A 22,746-nucleotide genomic window follows, 5' to 3' on the forward strand; every position below is an offset into this window, starting at 1 on the left:
TCATTATTGCAGGCGCTGCATCCTCCTGATGTATTGACATCAAAGGACTTACAAGATGCTCTTGAAAAACATACCCAGGTAATTTTGGAATCAATTAATATTAGATTTGCACAGATGGAGGAGAAATTGGAGAAATTGGAGGAGAGAATGGAGGAGAGGATGGAACAGAAGCTCAAAGCAATGAGGGTAGACATCTTGACTTCAGTGTGTAAAGTGGCTCAGTGTGTGGAAGAATTGGAGGAAAAGCTAGAAGACTTGACTCAAAAGAATGCTATATTAGAAACAAAAGTATTGGAGAATGAAAATAAAATGGAAAAGGAACTGTGTCTTGCTCAATATTTTCAGATGCAGTTTGCCATTAGAATTAGAGGCTTAAAGGAGAATACTAAGGAAGATCTAAAGCAGCTGGTTTCTGAGGCTTTTGAAATAGTGTTGAAACAGCCAGCATCTGAAATAAAAGGAGGCATGGACAAAGTGTTTCGTGTGAATTCAGGGATTGCCAGACAGAGGAAGTTGCCTAGAGATGTGGTGGTATACTTTGCAAAAAGGGAAACTAGAGATGAAGTTATACAAGCTGCTTATGATACTAAAGTTATGATTGCTAATCAAGAAGTTTTGGTCTTAAAAGAAATTCCTCCAAAGATTCTAAGGAGAAGGAAGGATTTTACATTTCTTGTGCAAGAGCTCAAGCAGCGAGATATAAGGTTCAGATGGGAGATTCCAGTGGGGTTGATGGTGACGCACGAAGGTAAAAAGTACCGTTTGGTTACTGTGATGCAAGCGCGTGATTTCTACAATAATGTTTTAAATGCAACGCCATTAACACTTTTGGAAGCTGGAAAGGGATCTGGAGAAGGAGTGCATCAAGAGGCCGAAGATGGTCAGATAGAAGACAACGGTGTTGGAGGAGATCAAGATATAACCTCGTCGGATGAATCTATAAAACAGAGAGTGACGCGTGCTGCTGCAAAACGATCTAAGAAGAGAAAGTAGCAGGAATTGCAGAAGTCTTTGGAACTTTTACGATATAGTCAAGTAGTCAAGTAGGGGAGGGGGGAAAAGATTTGGGTGTAGACGCAATATATTTCTATATTTGGTGGTTTTGTGGAAAGGGTGAGCTTTTTTGGATTAAAGTTCAAGTTTTGTTTGCAATGGAGTTTACTTAGGATAAGTATAGGGTTGAGAAGGGTTTGTTTTTTTTTCTTTTCTTCTTTTTCCTTATGTTTAATACTATTAATACTATGTATGTTTAATACTATTAAGGTTTGTTTCATTCTATATAAGCTAGAGAGTGTCCTTTTCTTATTCTAGTTTTTTTTTTATATATATATATTTAATATTGTTAAGGTCTGTTTTATCCTATATAAGCTAGAGAGTGATGGATTTTAGAATTTATAGTTGTTAGTATATGGTTGCTTAGGTTTGCTTTTTTTTATATATATATATACCTTGTATTCAGCTCTGGGAAGTAGGGGGGGGGAGGGGGGAGGTAGGGGGGGGAGGGAGGGGGGAGGAGGGGAGGTAGGGGGGGAGGAGGGAGGGGGAAGGGGGGTTTTTTAAAGGAAAATTGTATTTTAAAACTTTTCAATAAAAAAAAAAAAAAAAAAAAAGTCCCAAGCACACCGACCGGGAATTCCCAGTGTTGCAATCCAGAACAGCTGGAGACCGTGTTGCTTATCCTGGAGAAAGTAAACGCCTTAAAAAATGACTTTGAAAACCCTGAATGACTTGGGCAATTAAAAAAAAAACATGATACAGACACATCGCGTGCTCCACCTACCAAGAGAGCTGCACTGCCAAAATAGCACTGATGCGCCAGTCTCGAGACACAGAAACGGAAGGCCTTCAACAATGATCTTTCCAGGTGATCGCTGGAGGGATCCCTCCCATTCTGCACCGCAATGGGTTTTTGCCCTATCCCCCACCCCACCCCACCCCCTCGCGCGACTTGATCTGCGACTCTTCCTACCTGGATGCATAAACCTGCTCCTGGTGGGAGTCAGAACCCGCCAAGAGAAAAGGAACTGAGCGAGCAGGTCTCTCTCACCTCCACGCTGGCCAATTGGCGAAGAGAGCGAGGACGGAGGTAAGAAAAACCATCGATTCCCCCAACAATTAAAGATGGATCGCGGTTGATTGGCATTCCTATTTAACTTCCGGTTCCGTATGGCCCGTTGTGGCATCGTCCATGTGCGGGAGAGGAGTGCTGGAAAGACAGACCTCAAAGAAAGTTGGGGGAAACATTAAATCCGAGCGCTGTTCCCCTAGGTAAGAAGAGAGCATATTATATCCAGGGAGACATAAGGAGGTGAGGAAAAGACCGGACTTATTTCGCAGAAAAAGTTGAGTCCTTTAATCTTGCTTAAGGAGCTTCACTTCGCTTGTTTTTGCTTCAGAGCCCTCAGCCCGCATATGGAGACGCCTAAGAACAACGGAAGTGGCAAACGTCATATGTTTAGTCTATCTCTTTAGAGCAGGGGTAGGCAACCTCGGCTCTTTTATGACTCATGGACTTCAACTCCCAGAATTCCTGAGTCAGCTATGCTGACTCAGGAATTCTGGGAGTTGAAGTCCATGAGTCATAAAAGAGCCGAGGTTGCCTACCCCTGCTTTAGAGTAACGAAGCCTCTTCTCCATGTAGTTAAAGGCGACATCTTGGAACCGGGCATTACTTGGGGTGTTTGCGTTAACTACGTTTTGGAATTCCTGAGACACGAGCCGTAACTTTTTCCTCCTCCCTTCGAGTGTTACATAACAAACTGGAGAGGGTGGGGATATGCGTTTTCTGCGTTTGCACAGAGGAATCCTCCCTGTCGCTTCGTGCTGGTGGGTGTTTTGAGAGGTCCTATCTGCTCTGGACCACTTGGCGAAGGGGTAGTCTGGTTCAGCGTGTGGTGTGAAAGCAGAGAACTAGCTTAGTTGAGTTCATCGTGGGCAAGTGTGGCATGAGAGAGCAACAGCTTCCCGATTCAGTATATAGTTTTGAGTTTGCTGTGCTAAAATAAATTGTCCTGCTTTGTCGTGCAGGAGGAAGGCTTGAACTGGACAACTTTAAGAGAGGTGGATTTCAATTCCCAGAATTCCCCATGGGTGGTTGCTAAGTCAACCCCATGGGTGGTTGCTAAGTCAACCCCATGGGTGGTTGCTAAGTCAACCCCATGGGTGGTTGCTAAGTCAACCCCATGGGTGGTTGCTAAGTCAAAGTTGCAAGGTTTCAGCAATGCTGGCTTAAAGAATACTATAAAGTCAGCAGATGAAGTTTCCTGCAGAAGGGAGTTGCTAGGAGAGTTGTCCTGGAAGGGACTTCTCTAAACAGTCTTCTGCTGTGCTGGAGGAAAACTGAGAAAGGCTCACGTGCCTTTGACTTGAGAAGTGGTATCGGGAAGTTGGCTTCTAAAGCAGATAAAATAATTTAAGCAGAGTTTGGAAGCTGAGGCTGAAAGGCAAGGGAATGATTTTGGGGAGGGATCTGTGTGTTGGTGAGGAGCTAGAACTTTCAAATTATCTTCCACAGCTGTTTGGCATAAAAATTGTTAAGTTGCATTTATAAAATTGCACAATACCTGCTGAAATGAAATGGTGCTAAAGATCCTTTATTATAATGACGTTAATTCTAAAATTCAGAGTTAGATTGATATGGTATGACCAACCAAAGGATTACAAGTGAATAAGCTTCTGAATTCATTGCCAGTCTCTCTCTCGTAATATGAAACTCTCTACTTACTTTAAACTTTAGCAGCAAATGTGTTTTCTATTTATGCATGCCTCTGGACATCTATTCTTAATCTTGGCTGCTTTCTGGCTGATGTAGGATTTTGTTTCTATAAAGTTTTATTTAAACATCTTTTGCTTCCTCCTTTTTTAAAAAAAAACCCCACTGTGACTGGCTAGGAAGGATTGGGAACATTTATGTGCAATGAGCTATTTGCTGCCTTTTTCTGTTTTACTAATGGGACTGTTGCCAACGAGAACTATGGCTTGGACTTCAAGTGGGAAGACACACACTGAACTGATCAACAATCTGTATAGTGAGTACAAACAGCTGTTTACATTTAGGACAGACTTCTAAAACACTGCTGAAGTACCTGGACATTTTTCATAATTAACGATTCTGGTGGTCTGGTAAATTAAGGATGTCTTTTAACAATTATATCAAATGGAACACCACAATACTGAAATCTTAATTAGACTAGGGGTAGTTAAGTGGTAGACAACCCACCACTTCCATTCTAAGGTGTACAGTATAATTCTTTCCCACCAACCTTTTTTTAAGGACAGAAAGTCCTAACGACATTAGGCAAAAAGACTTCCTATTTTCCTTTACAGTGGCCAAATGGTGATAATATACCTTTATGTTTTTCCAAATAATTAATATTGAAGATAATATGTAACTATCATGAATAATGGTACTGATAACTTTATTATCTATTGACATTTAATTAGGGTTAAATGATCCAAGTTGAAAGTTGTTACTATGTTTTGTAATGAATTCCAGTTATCTAAGGCTACACAAAAAATAATCTTATGCTAGTTCTAATATTATGAAATAGAGGAAAAATCTGAAGCTGAATTGTACTATTTGTAGGGTACTGGATTTCAGATATAGATCATATTCCTTGATATATAATTGATGGATGTTAAGAAGCTAAGAAATTAAGAAAACTAAATTATGTTCTTAGTTTGACTTATAACTAAGATAATTCAGTATTCTTAGCTTTTTATAAAATCTAACATAAGCTATATACCAAGGAATATGATCTATATCTGACCTGTAGCTGCCTTGAGCTGGTCAGATATGAAGTTGTTTATACTGCATAATAACTTGTATTCATTTCTCCCTGTAGAAAATGGTGTGATTAAATCTCAAAGTGTTTATGCTGCGATGCTGGCTACCGATAGAGCCCACTATACAAATTATTTTCCATATATGGATTCTCCTCAGTCAATTGGTAAGATCACAAACTACTGTCAGTTAGTAAAGAAATATTGCATATATTAGAGACCACATTATATATTGTTTTCATGCTTGGAACCTCATATCTGTCCCAAGCCACTAAAAAGCATGGTTTCATTCAGACTATTCTACAGGTACTAAAGGGAATATGAAGACTTTTTATTAAGTATATTTATTTTGTTTTATCATAAAAGATAAAATATAAAACAGGAAAAAAAACATATGTCCAACTCTAACAACAAAGAAAAAAAAGGTGTATAAACAAAGAGAAAAAGGTGATCCGAATACCAAATAAATTTAACATCTAACATACAGTATAGAATCCATCCCAGCTGGATGCTGAAAAAAAGAAAAAACAGTAAATTCTCCCCTTTTACAAAGATATGTATATAAAAGAAGAAAGAGTGGTCAACAGGTTAAACTAAACATTACACTAATCTTCAAATTGTTCTATTAACTATCTGTTATTGTATTTAGTGTGTAGAAAGTCCACAAACGGTTTCCAGTCTCTTATAAAGCTGTCTGATCAAAGCAGTTAATTTCGTCATCTCTGCTAATTCAGTCAATTTTAAATCCATTCTTCATCTGTCCCTTTTTCCTTCCAGTGCGTGGCAAGTACAATCTTTGCAGCTATCACCATGTGAAGGAATAGCACTCCAAATTGTTTTTCATAATACCTAAAAGACAAGCTTCAGGTTCCATTAATATTTGTATCTTAAATATTTTCTGTATTGTCATTGTTATGCTTGTGAAGTACCGTATATACTTGAGTATAAGCCGAATTTTTCAGCCCACTTTTTGGGCTGAAAAATTCCACTTCGGCTTATACTCCAGTCAACAAAAAAAACTTACCGAGGACTTGTGCGCGGCCGAGGCTTTGGTGCTTCCGGGATCGCCCGCACCTCTCCCAAGCCACCGCCGTCCGAGACCTGCCGAAGTTTGGGGAGGTTTGGGGAGGTGCGCGCGCACCTCCCCAAACTCCGCGCCTTGCCTGCCTGCTTCTTTCCGCAGCGGAAAGAAGCAGGCAGGCAGGGCGCGGAGGAACGGAGACTTGCCGACGTTTGGGGAGGTTTGGGCGCCTCCCCAAACCTCGGCAGGTCTCCGTTCCTCCGCGCAGACCTGCCGACGTTTGGGGAGGTTTGGGCGCCTCCCCAAACCTCCCCAAACGTCGGCAGGTCTCCGTTCCTCCTGCCGACCTTTGGGGAGGTTTGGGCGCCTCCCCAAACCTCCCCAAACCTCGGCAGGTCTCCGTTCCTCCTGCCGACCTTTGGGGAGGTTTGGGCGCCTCCCCAAACCTCGGCAGGTCTCCGTTCCTCCTGCCGACCTTTGGGGAGGTTTGGGCGCCTCCCCAAACCTCGGCAGGTCTCCGTTCCTCCTGCCGACCTTTGGGGAGGTTTGGGCGCCTCCCCAAACCTCGGCAGGTCTCCGTTCCTCCTGCCGACCTTTGGGGAGGTTTGGGCGCCTCCCCAAACCTCCCCAGGTCTCCGTTCCTCCTGCCGACCTTTGGGGAGGTTTGGGCGCCTCCCCAAACCTCCCCAGGTCTCCGTTCCTCCTGCCGACCTTTGGGGAGGTTTGGGCGCCTCCCCAAACCTCGGCAGGTCTCCGTTCCTGTTTGGGGAGGTTTGGGCACCTCCCCAAACCTCGGCAGGTCTCCGTTCCTCCGCGCAGACCTGCCGACCTTTGGGGAGGTTTGGGCGCCTCCCCAAACGTCCCCAAACCTCAGCAGGTCTCCGTTCCTGTTTGGGGAGGTTTGGGCGCCTCCCCAAACCTCCCCAAACCTCGGCAGGTCTCCGTTCCTCCGCGCAGACCTGCCGACCTTTGGGGAGGTTTGGGCGCCTCCCCAAACGTCCCCAAACCTCGGCAGGTCTCCGTTCCTGTTTGGGGAGGTTTGGGCGCCTCCCCAAACGTCCCCAAACCTCGGCAGGTCTCCGTTCCTCCGCGCAGACCTGCCGACCTTTGGGGAGGTTTGGGCGCCTCCCCAAACCTCCCCAAACCTCGGCAGGTCTCCGTTCTTCCTGCCGACCTTTGGGGAGGTTTGGGCGCCTCCCCAAACCTCCCCAAACGTCGGCAGGTCTGCGCGGAGGAACGGAGACCTGCCGAGGTTTGGGGAGGTTTGGGGAGGCGCCCAAACCTCCCCAAACAGGAACGGAGACCTGCCGAGGTTTGGGGAGGTTTGGGGAGGCGCCCAAACCTCCCCAAAGGTCGGCAGGTCTGCGCGGAGGAACGGAGACCTGCCGAGGTTTGGGGAGGTTTGGGGAGGCGCCCAAACCTCCCCAAACAGGAACGGAGACCTGCCGAGGTTTGGGGACGTTTGGGGAGGCGCCCAAACCTCCCCAAAGGTCGGCAGGTCTGCGCGGAGGAACGGAGACCTGCCGAGGTTTGGGGAGGTTTGGGGAGGCGCCCAAACCTCCCCAAACAGGAACGGAGACCTGCCGAGGTTTGGGGACGTTTGGGGAGGCGCCCAAACCTCCCCAAAGGTCGGCAGGTCTGCGCGGAGGAACGGAGACCTGCCGAGGTTTGGGGAGGTTTGGGGAGGCGCCCAAACCTCCCCAAACAGGAACGGAGACCTGCCGAGGTTTGGGGACGTTTGGGGAGGCGCCCAAACCTCCCCAAAGGTCGGCAGGTCTGCGCGGAGGAACGGAGACCTGCCGAGGTTTGGGGAGGTTTGGGGAGGCGCCCAAACCTCCCCAAACAGGAACGGAGACCTGCCGAGGTTTGGGGACGTTTGGGGAGGCGCCCAAACCTCCCCAAAGGTCGGCAGGTCTGTGCGGAGGAACGGAGACCTGCCGAGGTTTGGGGAGGTTTGGGGAGGCGCCCAAACCTCCCCAAACAGGAACGGAGACCTGCCGAGGTTTGGGGAGGTTTGGGGAGGCGCCCAAACCTCCCCAAACGTCGGCAGGTCTGCGCGGAGGAACGGAGACCTGCCGAGGTTTGGGGAGGTTTGGGGAGGCGCCCAAACCTCCCCAAACAGGAACGGAGACCTGCCGAGGTTTGGGGACGTTTGGGGAGGCGCCCAAACCTCCCCAAAGGTCGGCAGGTCTGCGCGGAGGAACGGAGACCTGCCGAGGTTTGGGGAGGCGCCCAAACCTCCCCAAAGGTCGGCAGGAGGAACGGAGACTTGCCGAGGTTTGGGGAGGTTTGGGGAGGCGCCCAAACCTCCCCAAAGGTCGGCAGGAGGAACGGAGACCTGCCGAGGTTTGGGGAGGTTTGGGGAGGCGCCCAAACCTCCCCAAAGGTCGGCAGGAGGAACGGAGACCTGCCGACGTTTGGGGAGGTTTGGGGAGGCGCCCAAACCTCCCCAAAGGTCGGCAGGAGGAACGGAGACCTGCCGACGAGCCGCGGCCACACAGGGTATTCCTGTGTATTCAGGCTTGCAGAACGGCGGATCGGCTTATACTCGAGTCAATAACTTTTTCCAGTTTTGGGGGGTGAAATTGGGGGTCTCGGCTTATACTCGAGTCGGCTTATACTCAAGTATATACGGTATGTTTTCACGTATTTGCAAGCCACCGCATACAATAAAATGAACCTGGATTTTGACTACATCTTCAGCACTTATTAGAAGTCTCTTTATACATTGTTGCTAGTCTATCTGGAGTCAAATACCAACAATACATCATTTTATAAAAAATGTCTTTCAAGCTATAATTTAAGGTAAATTTTAGTCCATTAGTCCATACATTCTCCCATTTAACTAGCGTTATGTTATACCCATTTTTTTTGCCCATTTTACCACACAGGCTTCAATGTTTTCATCTTCCAGATTCATCTTAAGTAACATTTGATACACTTTAGCAATCAAGTAGTCATCTCCAGAACATAAGTTAATATGAAGACTTTAAACAAGAACCTTAATTCAGGAGTGTCCATAGTTCCTGAATCTACTTTGGGTAGCTCGAGTTATTTCTGAAAGATTTAAAGATCAGTGGTATGATTATCTGCCACTTTGAGCTGAAAATCAGACATTGGGCTTCATATAGATTGGGCTTCAAAGAGTTTTTTAAAAATCCCTGTATGATTCAGTGAAAAGCCTGAGAGAACAAAAACCCTGCCGTTTGCAGTCCTTACCTTCTTAAAAACTATTATACCTGAACTAAAAGTTGCTCGCCATCTTACACTTTTAATTGCCTGGAAGGATTGAGAAAATGAAGGGTTTGTAATGTTGCTTGAATGATGTTTCTTAGCATGGGGAAAAACCCCTTTTATTGATGGTTTTATTTCAGGATACAAGGCTACCATCAGTGCACCTCACATGGTAAGACAGATTTTTATATTAAAAAGTACAGTATATGAAGACATTCTTGCATTGAAAAATATTTACTCAGTAAAGCAGAGAGACCGCCAATGTAAAGCTTTATAATTTGCATTATCAGTTTATTTCCATGCAGGCTTACTCTGGCATTGCTATATGATATTTTTTGTAATAGAAGAAAATGAAATTTTGTAACTTATAACTACAGAAAGTGCCCAGATGATTTGACCTAAGGCTGTATCCATATACACTGCCACTGAATTATATATGAGACCCTTCCTTGTGTCTTATATACATCATTAATCTACATCTTCTGAATAATTTTGAGTTATATCTCTCATTGAGGTATATGACACAAATCAATACAAATGCATGAAACTACAGGTAATCCTCAACTTCTCAGTTGAGCCCAAGATTTATGTTGCTAAGTGAGACATTTATTAAGTGATTTTTGCTCCATTTTATGACTTTCCTTGCCACAACTATGAATCACTGCAGTTGTTAATTTAGTAACAGGGTTGTTAAGTGAGTCTGGATTCCCCATTGACTTTCCTTGTCAGAAGGTGGCAAAAGGTGATCACATGGCCCTGGGACACTGCAGCTGTCATAAATATGAGTCAGTTGCTAAGTGCCTGGAAGAATCACCAAGAGTTTTGATCATGTGATCATGGGGATGCCTCAATGGTTGTGTGAAAAACAATCATAAGTCATTTTTTTCAGTGCCCTTCTAACTTTGAATGGTCACTAAATGAACTGTTGTAAGTCAAGGACTACCTGTATACCTGTACTACAGAAATCTTGTCTGCCAGGAACTAAGTTGGTGAGAACTAACGTGTTTCCTCTTTTGCTTGAAAAATGGTGCTAGAATCTAGTTAAAAAGAAGAATTGTTATTTTCACCTTGATGCAGTCGAAATGTATTGGACTGCAACCTTTTCTCAGCCCTGCACGGTTGGTGGTTTGATGTAAGAGAAATTGTCACTCAACACATCTCACTCAAGACCCCAAATGGGGGAAGACTGAGCTAAAAACTGTGAAAATAAGTTATGTAGAAAATGTGTAATGTTATGTATAATGGTTGTTTCTATAGCATGCTCACGCCCTTGAGTTACTGAAGGACCAGCTAGTAGAAGGAGCAAAGGCATTGGATGTAGGATCAGGAAGTGGCTATCTGACTGCTTGTTTTGCTAGGATGGTAAGCAAAAAGCATTTTTTGCAAAAAAAATCTCTTTCTCTTCTTGCTACAGGTGAGAAGGCATACCTATGTGTTTTCTTTGTAGTTAGTATTCTGTCAACTTGATATATCTGGTGAAATTGCTGTCTGGCTATTACAAAACTTAAACTCTGAAAAATTAAATGGAAAACACAAAAAAATCATTTGCATCTCTCTGTGTGTGCAAAACCCCATACAGAACATTCTTTAATTATTCCACTACTATCAGGCAATATAATTTTTTATCACTGCAAAGAGATAAACAAAAAGTTACTTCCACTTAATATGGTGGAATTTTGCTATGTGGCTAGATTTATATGAATGACACATTTTTTTCCTTACGTTTGAACTGGAAGAAAGAATGAGATGCAATTGTGCGATAGTTGCAGATAAATTGCTTGTGAGTATAACTTTAAATTACATAAGCAATGTTAAAAAATTCTAAAATTCTATTTAAAATTAATGAATCCTTACTAAATTAAACTCATAATGATTTCTTTAATGAATTCTATTTTCTCTATAATAATGAACTTGAAGTAGTAATAGAGTTTGAATTATACATGACTCCTTTTATAGGTGGGCCCCACAGGCAAGGCAATAGGTATTGAGCACATAGAAGAATTGGTTCGTGAATCCCTTGGGAACGTCAGAAAAGATGATCCAAACTTGCTTAGTTCTGGACGAGTGAAACTTTTCGGTAAGTTATTTGTTTTGTAGCTATGGTACTAATTCTGTTTTGATAGGTGCTTGGTATTTTCAACAGTAGAGAACGCATTCTAGAAAGATAGTTCTTAAAATATATTTTTCAAAGCTACAGGGGTGAGTTGTCTCTAAAGAATTATCTCTATATAATAATTGAAGTGAAGGTGAAGGTGAAGGTTCCCCTGCACATGCGTGCTAGTCGTTTCCGACTCTAGGGGCCGGTGCTCATCTCCGTTTCAAAGCCGAAGAGCCAGCGCTTGTCCGAGGACGTCTCCATGGTCATGTGGCCGGCATGACTAGATGCCAAAGGTGCACGGAATGCTGTTACCTTCCCACCGTAGTGGCCCCTATTTACCTACTTGCATTTTTACGTGCTTTCGAACTGCTAGGTTGGCAGAAGCTGGGACGAGAAACAGGCGCTCACTCTGTTACGCGGCACTCAGGATTCGACCCGCCAAACTGCCGACCTTCTGATCGACAAGCTCAGCGTCCTAACCCACTGAGCCACCACGTCCCTTTATATAATTATTATTATTATTATTTATATAATAATAATTATTTTATGGTAAATTGGACGATCTGAATGTTTTGATGTTCACTGCTTTCCATATGACTTCTTTTTCATTTTACCCAGAAGTTTTTTACTGGATCTTTTTTAAAGCTCCTTCTAATTGGAAAATAAGAGACTAAACTGTATCATTGAAATACTGAACGGAATAATACTGAATGGAACTTTTTATCTAGTGATATCCATAGTGTAATGCTTCTACTTCAAAATAGGTCCCTTTTTTTCCAGGAAATCTTTGTGTTAATGAAGCCTGCCCCTGATGATTAATCAGCTTGCATATATTTTGTTCTTTATCTGTCATTTTGCTCTGTAGGTCTTGTGTTTTTGTATTACACATAGAGTTTCTATAATTTAGACACTATATTTTCAGTCACTTGGGGGGTTTCATTGAAAATGGATTGTAAATGAGAAAAATAATTTTCTTCTTATAAAACCTTCACTGCCCACATTCCTTCTCCACAGTTGGGGATGGTAGGAATGGATATCCTGAAGAAGCCCCATATGATGCCATCCATGTTGGAGCAGCTGCACCCACTGTGCCAATGGAGGTAGGATACAGAAGGACCCATCTCAGCTCTGTTTAATAAACAATAATCTTATCTTCTGTTTTCCAAGGTGCAATAAGTGCTGTGGAACTGTGACCCATGTTGGAAGATTAGCCCCAGATAGAATAAGAATACACACACACAGACACACACACACACTTTGAGACACAGAGACAGAGACACACACAGAGAGAGAGACTATATATATAGTCTTTAATTTGCCTTGCCATATTTACTGATATTTTTTTATTACCAGTTGCTGAATGAACTGAAACCTGGAGGACGACTGATTTTGCCAGTAGGGCCAGAAAATGAAAACCAGGTTATGATGCAATTTGACAAAACTATGGATGGCGAGATTGTGGAAAAGCAGCTGATGGGTGTGATATATGTTCCTCTGACAGACAAAGAAAAACAATGGCCTCGGTAAAATATTAAAACATTTTTTTTCTTTTGTAAAGTTACCGCAGAATAGTGAATTGGTGTCCTAATTGGCTTTTGCTAGGCAAAGTAAAGCTACTAATATGAGAGTGGTGTCTCTAAGAAGACCACTATAGAAACTAGAATTATCTTCCCTTAAGCAGACAAGGAATGACTATCTTAGAAAACAAAATGAAATTTTGGAGTTTGAGCTCATTACAATTTTGCCAAAACCACTATTTAAAAATGTTACTCCAGATAATGATTTCAGAATCTCTTTGTATCTTTCTGGATATGTTACAGTTTTAATTTTCCAACATTTAATGCTATGAGTGCATGGAAACTGCAAGTTAAGTTCTATTAAGCTTCATGGAACTTGCTTTCCCAAAAACATGCATGTGACTGGATTGCAGGTGTATTTATAAGTGTGAATTTACATATACTTTGGTTTAATAGTTCTAAAGGGTTTTATTATGCATATTGTAACTCCAAAATTTAACAGTTATTCCTATACACTTCTTTGAATTAAAATTAACAATGATAAAATCAGTTTGTAGCTGGAAAGCAAAACAAAAGAGTAAGAGTTCCTGCTTTGCCCCTCCTTCCATTCTTCCTTATTTATGCTCTAATCACAATTAATTGTTCAATCTAAAACTGGAAAGCATGATTTAGTATTAATTTACTACTCAGAATCTTCAGTATTCTGATTACTTATATAACTAAACAGCCACTTTTAGTAGTATTTTTAGTGACACAACCAAATATTAGCATTGGGTTTTAGGAAGAAAGAATGAATGTGTGATATAATAAAAGTCAATTATTTCTTTTTCTCTAGGGGTGAACTTTGAAAGATTTAAATAGCTTATAAAGGACCTTTTGAAAATCTATGAACTGTAATTGGAAAAATTGATATTTGCAGTACAGTATATATGAATGCTCATTTATCCTCTTTGAAAGTAACATTTGACCTGTACTTTTAAGAACTTGGATGGAATTTGGAAACAAAGCAAGGCAAATTGGTTGATTCAGGAATAACAACACATTTCACAATTATCAATAAATCTTGTTTGTACCAATGTAGAATAGTGGAGCCACTTTCTGTGACTTTTATAAATATGATAAGAAATGTTTTATTTGTGATTTAATATTTGGAAAGTATTTTTCATACATCCTGTTAATGCAGAAAACAGTAACAATCTTGCTTGATTATATTGAATTTGGTTTTAGATACAGCAAAACAAGTCCTGACCAAAAGTGAATAACTATACTTAATGAACTTGATGAGCTAAATGGCTCCTTCTATGATTCTGTGTAGATATAAATAAATTCTAGTATTTCTGTATTCCCAATTCTTTGACAAGAAAGAATTAGGTATTTTTTTTCACCCATAGACTGTAGAAAGGAAAAATGGGAGTAGGGAATGAAACAGATTTTTGTATAATGTGATTGCAATCTCAGTTATGATATTGACAATAAATTCTGTTCACAATCTGTCCAGACATACCTTAATTCTACATACCTTATATGTATCATGTTATACCCTTTCAGGACAAGCAACAATACTGTGGAAAACAGAAAAGAAGTAAGAAATAATGGAAAAAGAAATATCGCTGAATTTGGTTTATATAATACCATCCTCTGTACTCTTCTATATCTTTCTTTTCTTACGAACTATTTTTAGTTCTAATGATAGAAGTTTCTCTCTTCCCCCCCCCCTTTTTAACAGCCTTATGATCTGAAGTCAGAGAAACCCATCTTTACTAATAACTAATAAAATACAATCATTTCTTAAAGGCAATAAAATGCTGACAGGCTGACAGGCAGTCCTGGAATCAACATTTAAAAGGCATGGCAGTTTTAACACCTGTGTCCATACTCTTACACCTCTGCCTAGCCAGGAAGAAAGACTCTTAGAATTTATATCCCGATCTACCTTCAAAGACAGGACATAACACCTTACAAAAGAGAGAGCAACAATCTGACATATCTTCATACACATATTCAAGGAATATTTTGCAACCCAAAATATTTCAATTTCAAAGCCCTAGAATGGTATAAAAATTCACGTACTCATCAGGTAATTTTGTCAGCCACCCCAGAAACACAATAATAATAATAATAATAATAATAATAATAATAATAATAATAATAATAATAATAATAATAATATAATAAAAAAATAATAATATGATGATGATGAAGAAGAAGAAGTTGGATGTCCTTGGAGGTCATCTAGTCCAACCCCCTGCTTGGACAGGAAACCCTATACAATTTCAGACAAATGGCTGTCCAGTCTCTTCTTAAAAACTTCCAGTGTTGGCGCATTCTGAAGGCAGATTGTTCCACTGCTTAATTGTTCTAACTGTCAGGAAGTTTCTCCTTAGTTCTAGGTTGCTTCTCTCCTTGATTAGTTTCCATCCGTTGCTTCTTGTCCTGCCTTCAGGCGCTCTGGAGAATAACTTCACTCCCTCTTCTCTGTGGCAGCCCCTGAGATATTGGAACACTGCTATCATGTCCCCCCTCGTCCTCTTCATTAAACTAGACATACCCAATTCCAGCAACCATTCCTCATATGATTTAGCCTCCGCCCCGACTGAGACATGAACCAGATTTTTCTTCCAATACTACTATGCCCATACAACACTACACACATTGCCTTTTGTTGTTCACAATTCTTTCACACTTTGTCTTCCTCTCAACCCAGTCATTCTTTATCTATATTGTTTTCCATCAGAATCCTCATTCATTTTCTGTAGAAGACTAACCACCTCAATAAATTCCTTTTATGCCACTCAATTTTGAATTCAATCCACTTTCATTTATTCATTCTTAACCTGCATCCCTCATTTTACTACATATACTTTCCTATTCAGTTCATTCAATTTACTGTTACAACATTCCCAACTCTCATTTCTATATAACAAAGTGGACAGATATATGCTCCTGTGCACAGCTATTTTATTTCAATAAACATTCATTTCTTAAAAAAAACATATTGTTATCATTTTTCATGGGGAAGACTAGAACCTAGATCTCCCTATTCTTAGTCCAGCACCTTAATCAATTATCACAACACTCAGTGTGTTTGTATGTATGTGTGTAAAATTAGCCTTCATCAAAACACTTCATTCACTACTTTTGTAAATATTACATAAAGTGATTCCTTATTCATTTCATTGGTTAATTCATTCTCTTTACCACTTACTTCCTTTACATTACAGTTTCCAATACAGCAAATCATAAAGCTTTATTATTGTTATAGTCCCAACATATAGAGATGAGGTTGTTAGAAGAAACATAAAAATATGATCATTGCAAGCTATTAACACTTATGTAAGAGCCATATAAAATATTGTATGAAACATACAAGGTTATAAAAGATAAAAAGGAATGGGAATGGTAGAAGTGGAACATCTATGCATCAAGTGAGAGACTAATAAAGGAAATTAGTCTGTATTTCTGAGTCCCAAGCACAAACCAGAGCCCATCATTTGACAGGTTTTGAGTGCTGATGCATAAAATGACAGCACTTCATGTTCATAAGGAAGATGCTGGCCATGTGGAGCCATCTTTCCCAGGTCTTGCAAGGTTATATCATTGACCTTTTATTGTCATTTTATCATGTTTGGTGGATGTGTAAAAAAAAAGCTGGAAAATGTAGCAATACCTACAATGGAGGAATGGTTAAAGATGACAGAACTTTCTGGAAAAGCTAAATTTGTCTGATTAGGAAAAAGACAATGTTTATATTTATTAGTGATTCAAAACCTTAGTGGTTTTTTTGCATAAAGAAAAAATGAGCATGTATTATTCTGAAAGGATACACTACAGTCACGAGGTAACCTTAGAGAGCTTAAAATATAATGCTGTGAAGATTGGAAGCCAGTTTTTATTTTTGATATATTTTTTTCTACTTTTCTACCTTCCTCTTTTTTTTTCCTTTATGCGTGTCTTAGCTTTTAGTCTCATTTTTTTTACTTCTTTTTCTCCTTTAGTATTATTGTCAATAAAAATTATATTAAAAAGAGCGAGAAGAGGTGGCACTATATATTCATCAACAGCTGGGCCAATGGATTTTGTTCTCTGCCACAGGTTATAGCGCTAGTCAAGTGAGACTATCACATGACTTTAATAAAGCTTGCACTATATCACCAGCTTTAATCGTATCTTTGCCACATATTTCTTGCTAATGCAGTAGTAAGGGCAGTAAAAGTCGGTTTAGGTTCATTTGGGCCACTGTGCTGCAAGTGCGAATAAAGCCCACTTTTAATTCAGATTAACCTATTCAAGTTAGGATGTCTGGAGCACACTAACAACAGACCGGATAATCCAGGTGTAGGCAACCTCGGCTCTTTTATGACTCATGGACTTCAACTCCCAGAATTCCTGAGTCAGCTTTTATGACTCATGGACTTCAACTCCCAGAATTCCTGAGTCAGCATAGTTGACTCAGGAATTCTGGGAGTTGAAGTCCATGAGTCATAAAAGAGCCGAGGTTGCCTACACCTGGGATAATCGCTTCAATCCAGTCATTGGAAACATGCCCCAAGCGTTGCTCTGCTTGGTCCTCCAGAGTTCAGCAAAACAAAACGCGCAGCCTTCCGTAATCACTACCGCATTTGTAGCAGACAGCACGTTCGTTCCGTCGCTTACTTTATTCGTCAGAGACATAGAATAACGTGATTGGGTAAGGGTTACGCGGTCACGCGGGGGCGGGGCTCGGCAACGCCACGTGGTTGGCTGTCCGCCTACATTCCCCTGCATGCGACCCGCGCCGCTTTGGAGATCGTTGCTCCGTTTATTCTTAACCCGGCCGAAGGCGGAGCGCGCTTCCTTGGGTCTTCCAGCCGACCTTCTGCCCGGCAGAACCATGGAGGGGAAGCCGATCGCCGAGCCTAAAGAGCGGGAAGGCTGTCCTCCGCTGGCGAAGAAGAGGCGGCTGTCCAAGGGGCAGGGGAAGCGGCCGGGGCCGCTCGAAGAGGGAGAGAAGCGGTACGTGCCGCCGCCAAAGAAGCGGAATACCGGCGTCAGCTTCGGAGAGGCCCACTTCGCCGAAACGAGTTACTACTTCGAAGGTGGACTTCGCAAGGTGCGCCCGTACTACTTCGACTACAGTACTTACTGCAAGGGGCGCTGGGTGGGAAAGAAGCTTCTGGACGTCTTCCACTCCGAGTTCCGGGGTCGGCCCATCGAGTACTATCTGGCCGCAGCCAAAGCCGGACGTCTGCTGCTCAACAAACACCCCTTGAAAGACCTCAGCGTCGTACTCAAGGTGAGGAAGCCGGGCGTCAGGCGAAATGCCGAAAGCTCCTGCCTTGGACCCAGCCCACGCGGCGAGCGTCCGGTGGGAGAATTGCGGTCCACGCAGCGAGAAAAAAGCCAAGTCAGGTAGTGAAGGTATCGGGCAAGTCCCTTAGCCAGCGCTTTCTGGTCTTGGTAGTCTCTCCTTCCCCTCCCCTTTTCAATATAGACCTTTTTTTTTTACAAGCACCTAGCCCAGGGGTAGGCAACCTCGGCTCTTTTATGACTCATGGACTTCAACTCCCAGAATTCCTGAGCCAGCTTGGCTGGCTCAGGAATTCTGGGAGTTGAAGTCCATGAGTCATAAAAGAGCCGAGGTTGCCTACCCCTGACCTAGCCTGTAAGTTTTGCAGTGACAGATATTTGAATATGTGTGCATATATCATAGAATCAGGTGTGCAAAAATAGCCCATCAGTGCTTTGAGTTCCGTGGTTTGCACCACAGCGAGGCCCCAAACTGTGTCATGGCTGTTCTGGGAGGACAGCTGCCATTTGCAATGTAACTTTTGTTCCATGTGAAAGTACAAGGATCTGTGCTTTAGGTTTGGTTTTTGCATCTCAAGAATGATACAGTTGTCATGGCTGATTTCATACAAAGGATTGTGGTCTACAATTTGATGATAGTTTATGTTTACTAGATTAAAAATCAGTGCCACTTAATTGTTAGAGTTCAGTCTCTGAATGCAGACATACTGGTATTATTTTCATGTAGTTCCTTTGAAAAATGATATGAAAAGCTATGACCATACTTTGCATACTAACTGTTTCAAAAAATATTTAGCTAAACGAATGTATAATAATTGTTTTATTTGCAGAATAATGACTTTCTGGAGAATACCATACATCGCCATGAACCTCCAGTTACAGCACAAACAATAGAGTTTATAGAGGACAACGATGAAGTTGTGGTTGTAGACAAGCCCTCTTCTTTACCTGTTCACCCTTGTGGTGGATTTCGGCACAACACTGTCATTTTCATTTTGGGCAAAGAGCATAACTTGAAAGAGCTGCATACTGTTCATCGGCTTGATCGCCTGACATCAGGTGTCCTCATCTTTGCCAAGTCTGCAGAAGTGTCCAAGAGAATTGATGAACAAGTTCGACAACGACAGGTCAAATTGCTTTTGTTAATGATATCTTGATATTTGTAATATACTTCTCCAACAGCATCTGCGTGATATACAGATTTAACCACCATCAGGAAAATTGCAGGGACCAGTCCAGGAAATTGCCAGGAGTCAACACTGAACTAAAGGCACAAAAAAAAATCTGGAAATGGCTAAGAAGCCATATATCTGATACCATGCATTCTTTGGTAGATGAGCTGTAAATTTAACAAGTTCTGGCAATTTAAATGTTTCCTTAGCTAGTAAACTAATATCAGTCTCTAGTTTTTGAGGTGCTTTAAAGCCAATTGAAGGTGCTTCAAGCTTGCTTCCTGTCCACCGTAATGTTGATACATTTTTAGCCTCAATACAGAACATGGTTAGCAGTTTAACTAGATGTCAAACAGTTTCTCCCTTGTAAATTCAGATGGCTCTCAACCTTTGGGCTCTAAAGACCAAGCTGGTTCCCTAGACATTCGAGCAGGGATATTGGACTAACCCAGGGGTAGGCAACCTCGGCTCTTTTATGACTCATGGACTTCAACTCCCAGAATTCCTGAGCCAGCCAAACCAAGCTGGCTCAGGAATTCTGGGAGTTGAAGTCCATAAGTCATAAAAGAGCCGAGGTTGCCTACCCCTGGACTAGCCCTATTGATAGAATTTTTATGAATGGAAGGTGTCATTGCTCAAGCAGTCATTTTTAATTGTTGGATATTAATTTTTATACACCATCCAGATACACTGTTGTGAGGTAGATGGCCATATAACTGCATACCTGCATAAATGATACTCTGAAATACACATTCCTTCTACATTCTACATTCAAATTATTATTTTTTCTTTCCCCAATTCTAATAGCTGGAGAAAGAATATGTATGTCGTGTGGTTGGAGAGTTTCCAGAAAATGAAGTGATCTGTGAAGAGCCTATCTTGTCTGTGTCTTACAAAATGGGTTTGTGTCGAGTGGATCCCAAAGGCAAGCCATGTAAAACTATCTTCCAGCGGCTCAGTTACAACGGCAAGACTAGTGTGGTAAAGTGTTTCCCATATACTGGCCGTACCCATCAGATCCGTGTCCATCTACAATTTTTGGGGTACCCGATTGTCAATGATCCTATCTACAATAATGAAATATGGGGCCCTGAAAAGGGTAAAGGAGGCAGTGTTAATAAAACTGATGACGAATTGCTTCAGTCTTTTGCGGAAGAATATGTCTCAAAAGAGAGTCTGGGAATCTTGGACGTTGTTGAGGAGGACCTGAAAACAGTTTTAGGAAATAAAAAGCAGGAAACTCCAGAAAATAGAACTCAGCCTCTGCAGGTCTCTACCGCAATTGATCGTTCTGACAACATTGCCGAATCAGAAGAGAAAGAAAAGATGCTTTCTCTGAATTCTGGCCCTCAAGCAAATGAACACAAAACTGAAAGTAGAGAAATGTGTTTAACCGAGTTCCACAATGAGGTGGACCCATTATGTGAAGAATGCAAAATGGTAAGGCCTGATCCATCACCCAAAGAGTTAGTGATGTATCTCCATGCCTTACGCTATAAAGGAATGGAATTTGAATATTGTTCCAAAATGCCTGCTTGGGCCCAGGATGATTGGGAAGAGACTTGAATCTTATTTTATTAAGTGAAGAGCGGGTGAGAAACTTTCTGGAAATGGAATGGAAGAAGAGTCGGTATGTGTGAAGAAACTGTTGCAAAATTTTCTTTTTATCGCAAGAAAATGAAATAATTTGGAGAAGCAATATTTCTTACCAAGTAAGAATATACAAGTAATCCATAAGTTACAACAATATTGGAACCTGCCCATTATGGTACAATTGGAGTCGGGATAAATGAGCTCCATCCTTGCTCACCCCAGTGCATTCGTAAAACGAATGTGCAGGCTGTTAAGTGTGCATGGGATGCCTCAGGGATGACCCTTGAGGGACTAGTACAGGACCATCCCAGGCCTCTCCCCACCCCTGAAATAGCCCATGCTCTGCTTCCCATCTTTAGGGTCCTCACAACCAGTTGGGCCTCTATTTCAACACTATGTATTTCTGTACTCTCGTCTATTTTATGATAACTGCAGCTCAGCTGCTCTGTTCCTTAATAGAGCTGCATAGCGTCTCCAATAAATTAACTTAATAAAAGGGCTCATTAAACAGCTGCAATCATAGTTAATGTGTCTTATGGGGAGCTTGTACTGCCTATTTCATTGCTTTTAAAAAGCTGTGTAATAATAAAGCTGTTCCAGTTTCCTAGGAGCAATCATTGGTTCTAAAAAGCTGATGAAACTGAGCTCTTTCCAATAAATACACACATTAAAAACATCTGTTGCTCATTACTTGTGCAAAGTTGACATTTCAAATATCTGAAGCATGGATAATGGGAGAGCTGAATTCCAGCCCTGAACAAAATGAAGTAGACAGTTGTAATACCTATGAAAAGTTAGGGTTAGAGGAATCATATTTTCCCAGTGACAAATATTTCCTGTTGAATGTGGGAAATGCCAGCCAGTTAATTACCAATTTTGTTTAATATATTTTGAGTAATGGAATTATTAAGAGTATGCCAAATGTTTGAAAAATGCACTCTGCTCTGCAGGCAAAAAGTGTAAATATGGACCCTCACTTCAACAGGAGAAACACAAAGTGAGATATTTTTCACAATATTTTTCACAAGTGTTCTACTCAGTCTGACCATTCCAACAGAAAAACAGGAATCCCATGCAGATTTATATTCATATGAGTGGCTGTGATCACTTTCATACATGGCAAAAATGGAGTTAAGATATGTAATTGATTCAGTTCAGTAAAACTGAAGGCAAGCTGGAAATCTCTGGATGGCTAGAAATAACATTCAGCTCTGGCAAGTATGAAGGTAAGTATAGGGAAAAAATCGTGTAAACTGGAAGTTTTTGAGAAGAGACTGGACAGCCATTTGTCTGAAATGGTATAGGGTTTCCTGCCTGAGCAGGGGGTTGGACTAGATGACCTCCAAGGTCCCTTCCAACATTATTATTATTATTATTAGCTAGTAATTTCTGACTTTGGCATGAATTTCACAAGATAGAAAAATTGGGAATACACAAGTTCAAAAGTAAGTTTCAGGTCAGGCTATCATTACAAAAGTACGATGTATTACACATTTGTTCGTAGTATCTTTTTTTTTTTTATTGAAAAGTTTTAAAATACAGTTTTCCTTTAAACCCCCCCCTTCCCCCTCCCTCCTCCCCTCCCTACCTCCCCCCTATCCCCCCCTCCCCCTCTCCCTCCTCCCTCCCCTGCCTCCCCCCCCCCTACTTCCCCTCCTCCCCCCCTCCCCCCCCCCCACTTCCCAGAGCAAAATACAAGGTATATATCTAAAAAGCAATCATAAACAATCATATACTAACAATTATAAATTCTAAAATCCATCACTCTCTAGCTTATATAGAGTAAACCAATCCTTAATAATACTAAATGTGTATAAAGAACTAAAATAAAAGAAAACTAGCGTCATTCCCATCTATGTTCTTCCACAATTCACTATTTCCTAAACATATTCTCATTTACACATCACAAACACCTATCCCTATTAACCTCTCTAGCCAAAATAGGCTATAATAGATAGTTCTTACACAAATTAACCCACATTAACCCACAAAACTTTCTTCCTCTTCCTCTGTAATAAATTGTCCATTAATTCCAAATTAAAG

General features: G+C 41.5%; 3 protein-coding genes across 9 annotated transcripts in view; 2 read left to right on the top strand and 1 right to left on the bottom strand.

The window, feature by feature from the left end:
* The window catches only part of CCDC32 (coiled-coil domain containing 32), a gene marked incomplete at its 5' end in the record, with an annotated part of 17,108 nt that extends 14,965 nt beyond the window's left edge, over positions 1–2,143 (bottom strand). Inside the window, one exon of one of the 3 annotated variants that reach the window (XM_081314384.1) lies at positions 2,048–2,143. In XM_081314384.1, coding sequence (XP_081170510.1) covers positions 2,048–2,143 — 96 coding nt within the window. Of the gene's footprint in view, positions 1–1,780 lie in introns of all 3 variants that reach the window. The other 2 variants (XM_081314385.1, XM_081314386.1) reach the window with 2 other exon arrangements.
* Positions 1,953–15,643, top strand: LOC308660162 (protein-L-isoaspartate(D-aspartate) O-methyltransferase-like; the record flags this gene model as incomplete). 5 transcript variants are annotated; one of them, XM_081314378.1, is made up of 9 exons in its annotated part: positions 1,953–2,086; positions 3,892–4,028; positions 4,845–4,949; positions 9,178–9,209; positions 10,295–10,399; positions 10,994–11,114; positions 12,150–12,235; positions 12,489–12,658; positions 14,201–15,643. In XM_081314378.1, 9 exons carry the CDS (start codon positions 1,974–1,976, stop codon positions 14,331–14,333), a joined length of 1,002 nt encoding a protein of 333 aa, XP_081170504.1. The 5 variants fall into 5 exon arrangements, with proteins under 5 accessions (XP_081170504.1, XP_081170507.1, XP_081170508.1 ...); XM_081314381.1 differs by lacking the exon at positions 14,201–15,643 and adding an exon at positions 13,488–14,143; XM_081314379.1 differs by lacking the exon at positions 1,953–2,086 and adding an exon at positions 2,189–2,268.
* Positions 15,644–17,414: 1,771 nt separating this feature from the next.
* RPUSD2 (RNA pseudouridine synthase domain containing 2) lies at positions 17,415–21,418 on the top strand (the record flags this gene model as incomplete). The annotated part of the gene is made up of 3 exons (XM_081326608.1): positions 17,415–17,924; positions 18,769–19,065; positions 19,918–21,418. The coding sequence occupies 3 exons, from the start codon at positions 17,415–17,417 to the stop codon at positions 20,674–20,676; spliced, it is 1,566 nt and encodes a 521-aa protein (XP_081182734.1). The 3' UTR covers positions 20,677–21,418.
* Positions 21,419–22,746: the final 1,328 nt, after the last annotated feature.

Source organism: Vipera berus, assembly GCF_964194415.1.
Source record: "Vipera berus genome assembly, chromosome: 1".
Classification (NCBI taxonomy): Eukaryota; Metazoa; Chordata; class Lepidosauria; order Squamata; family Viperidae; genus Vipera; species Vipera berus.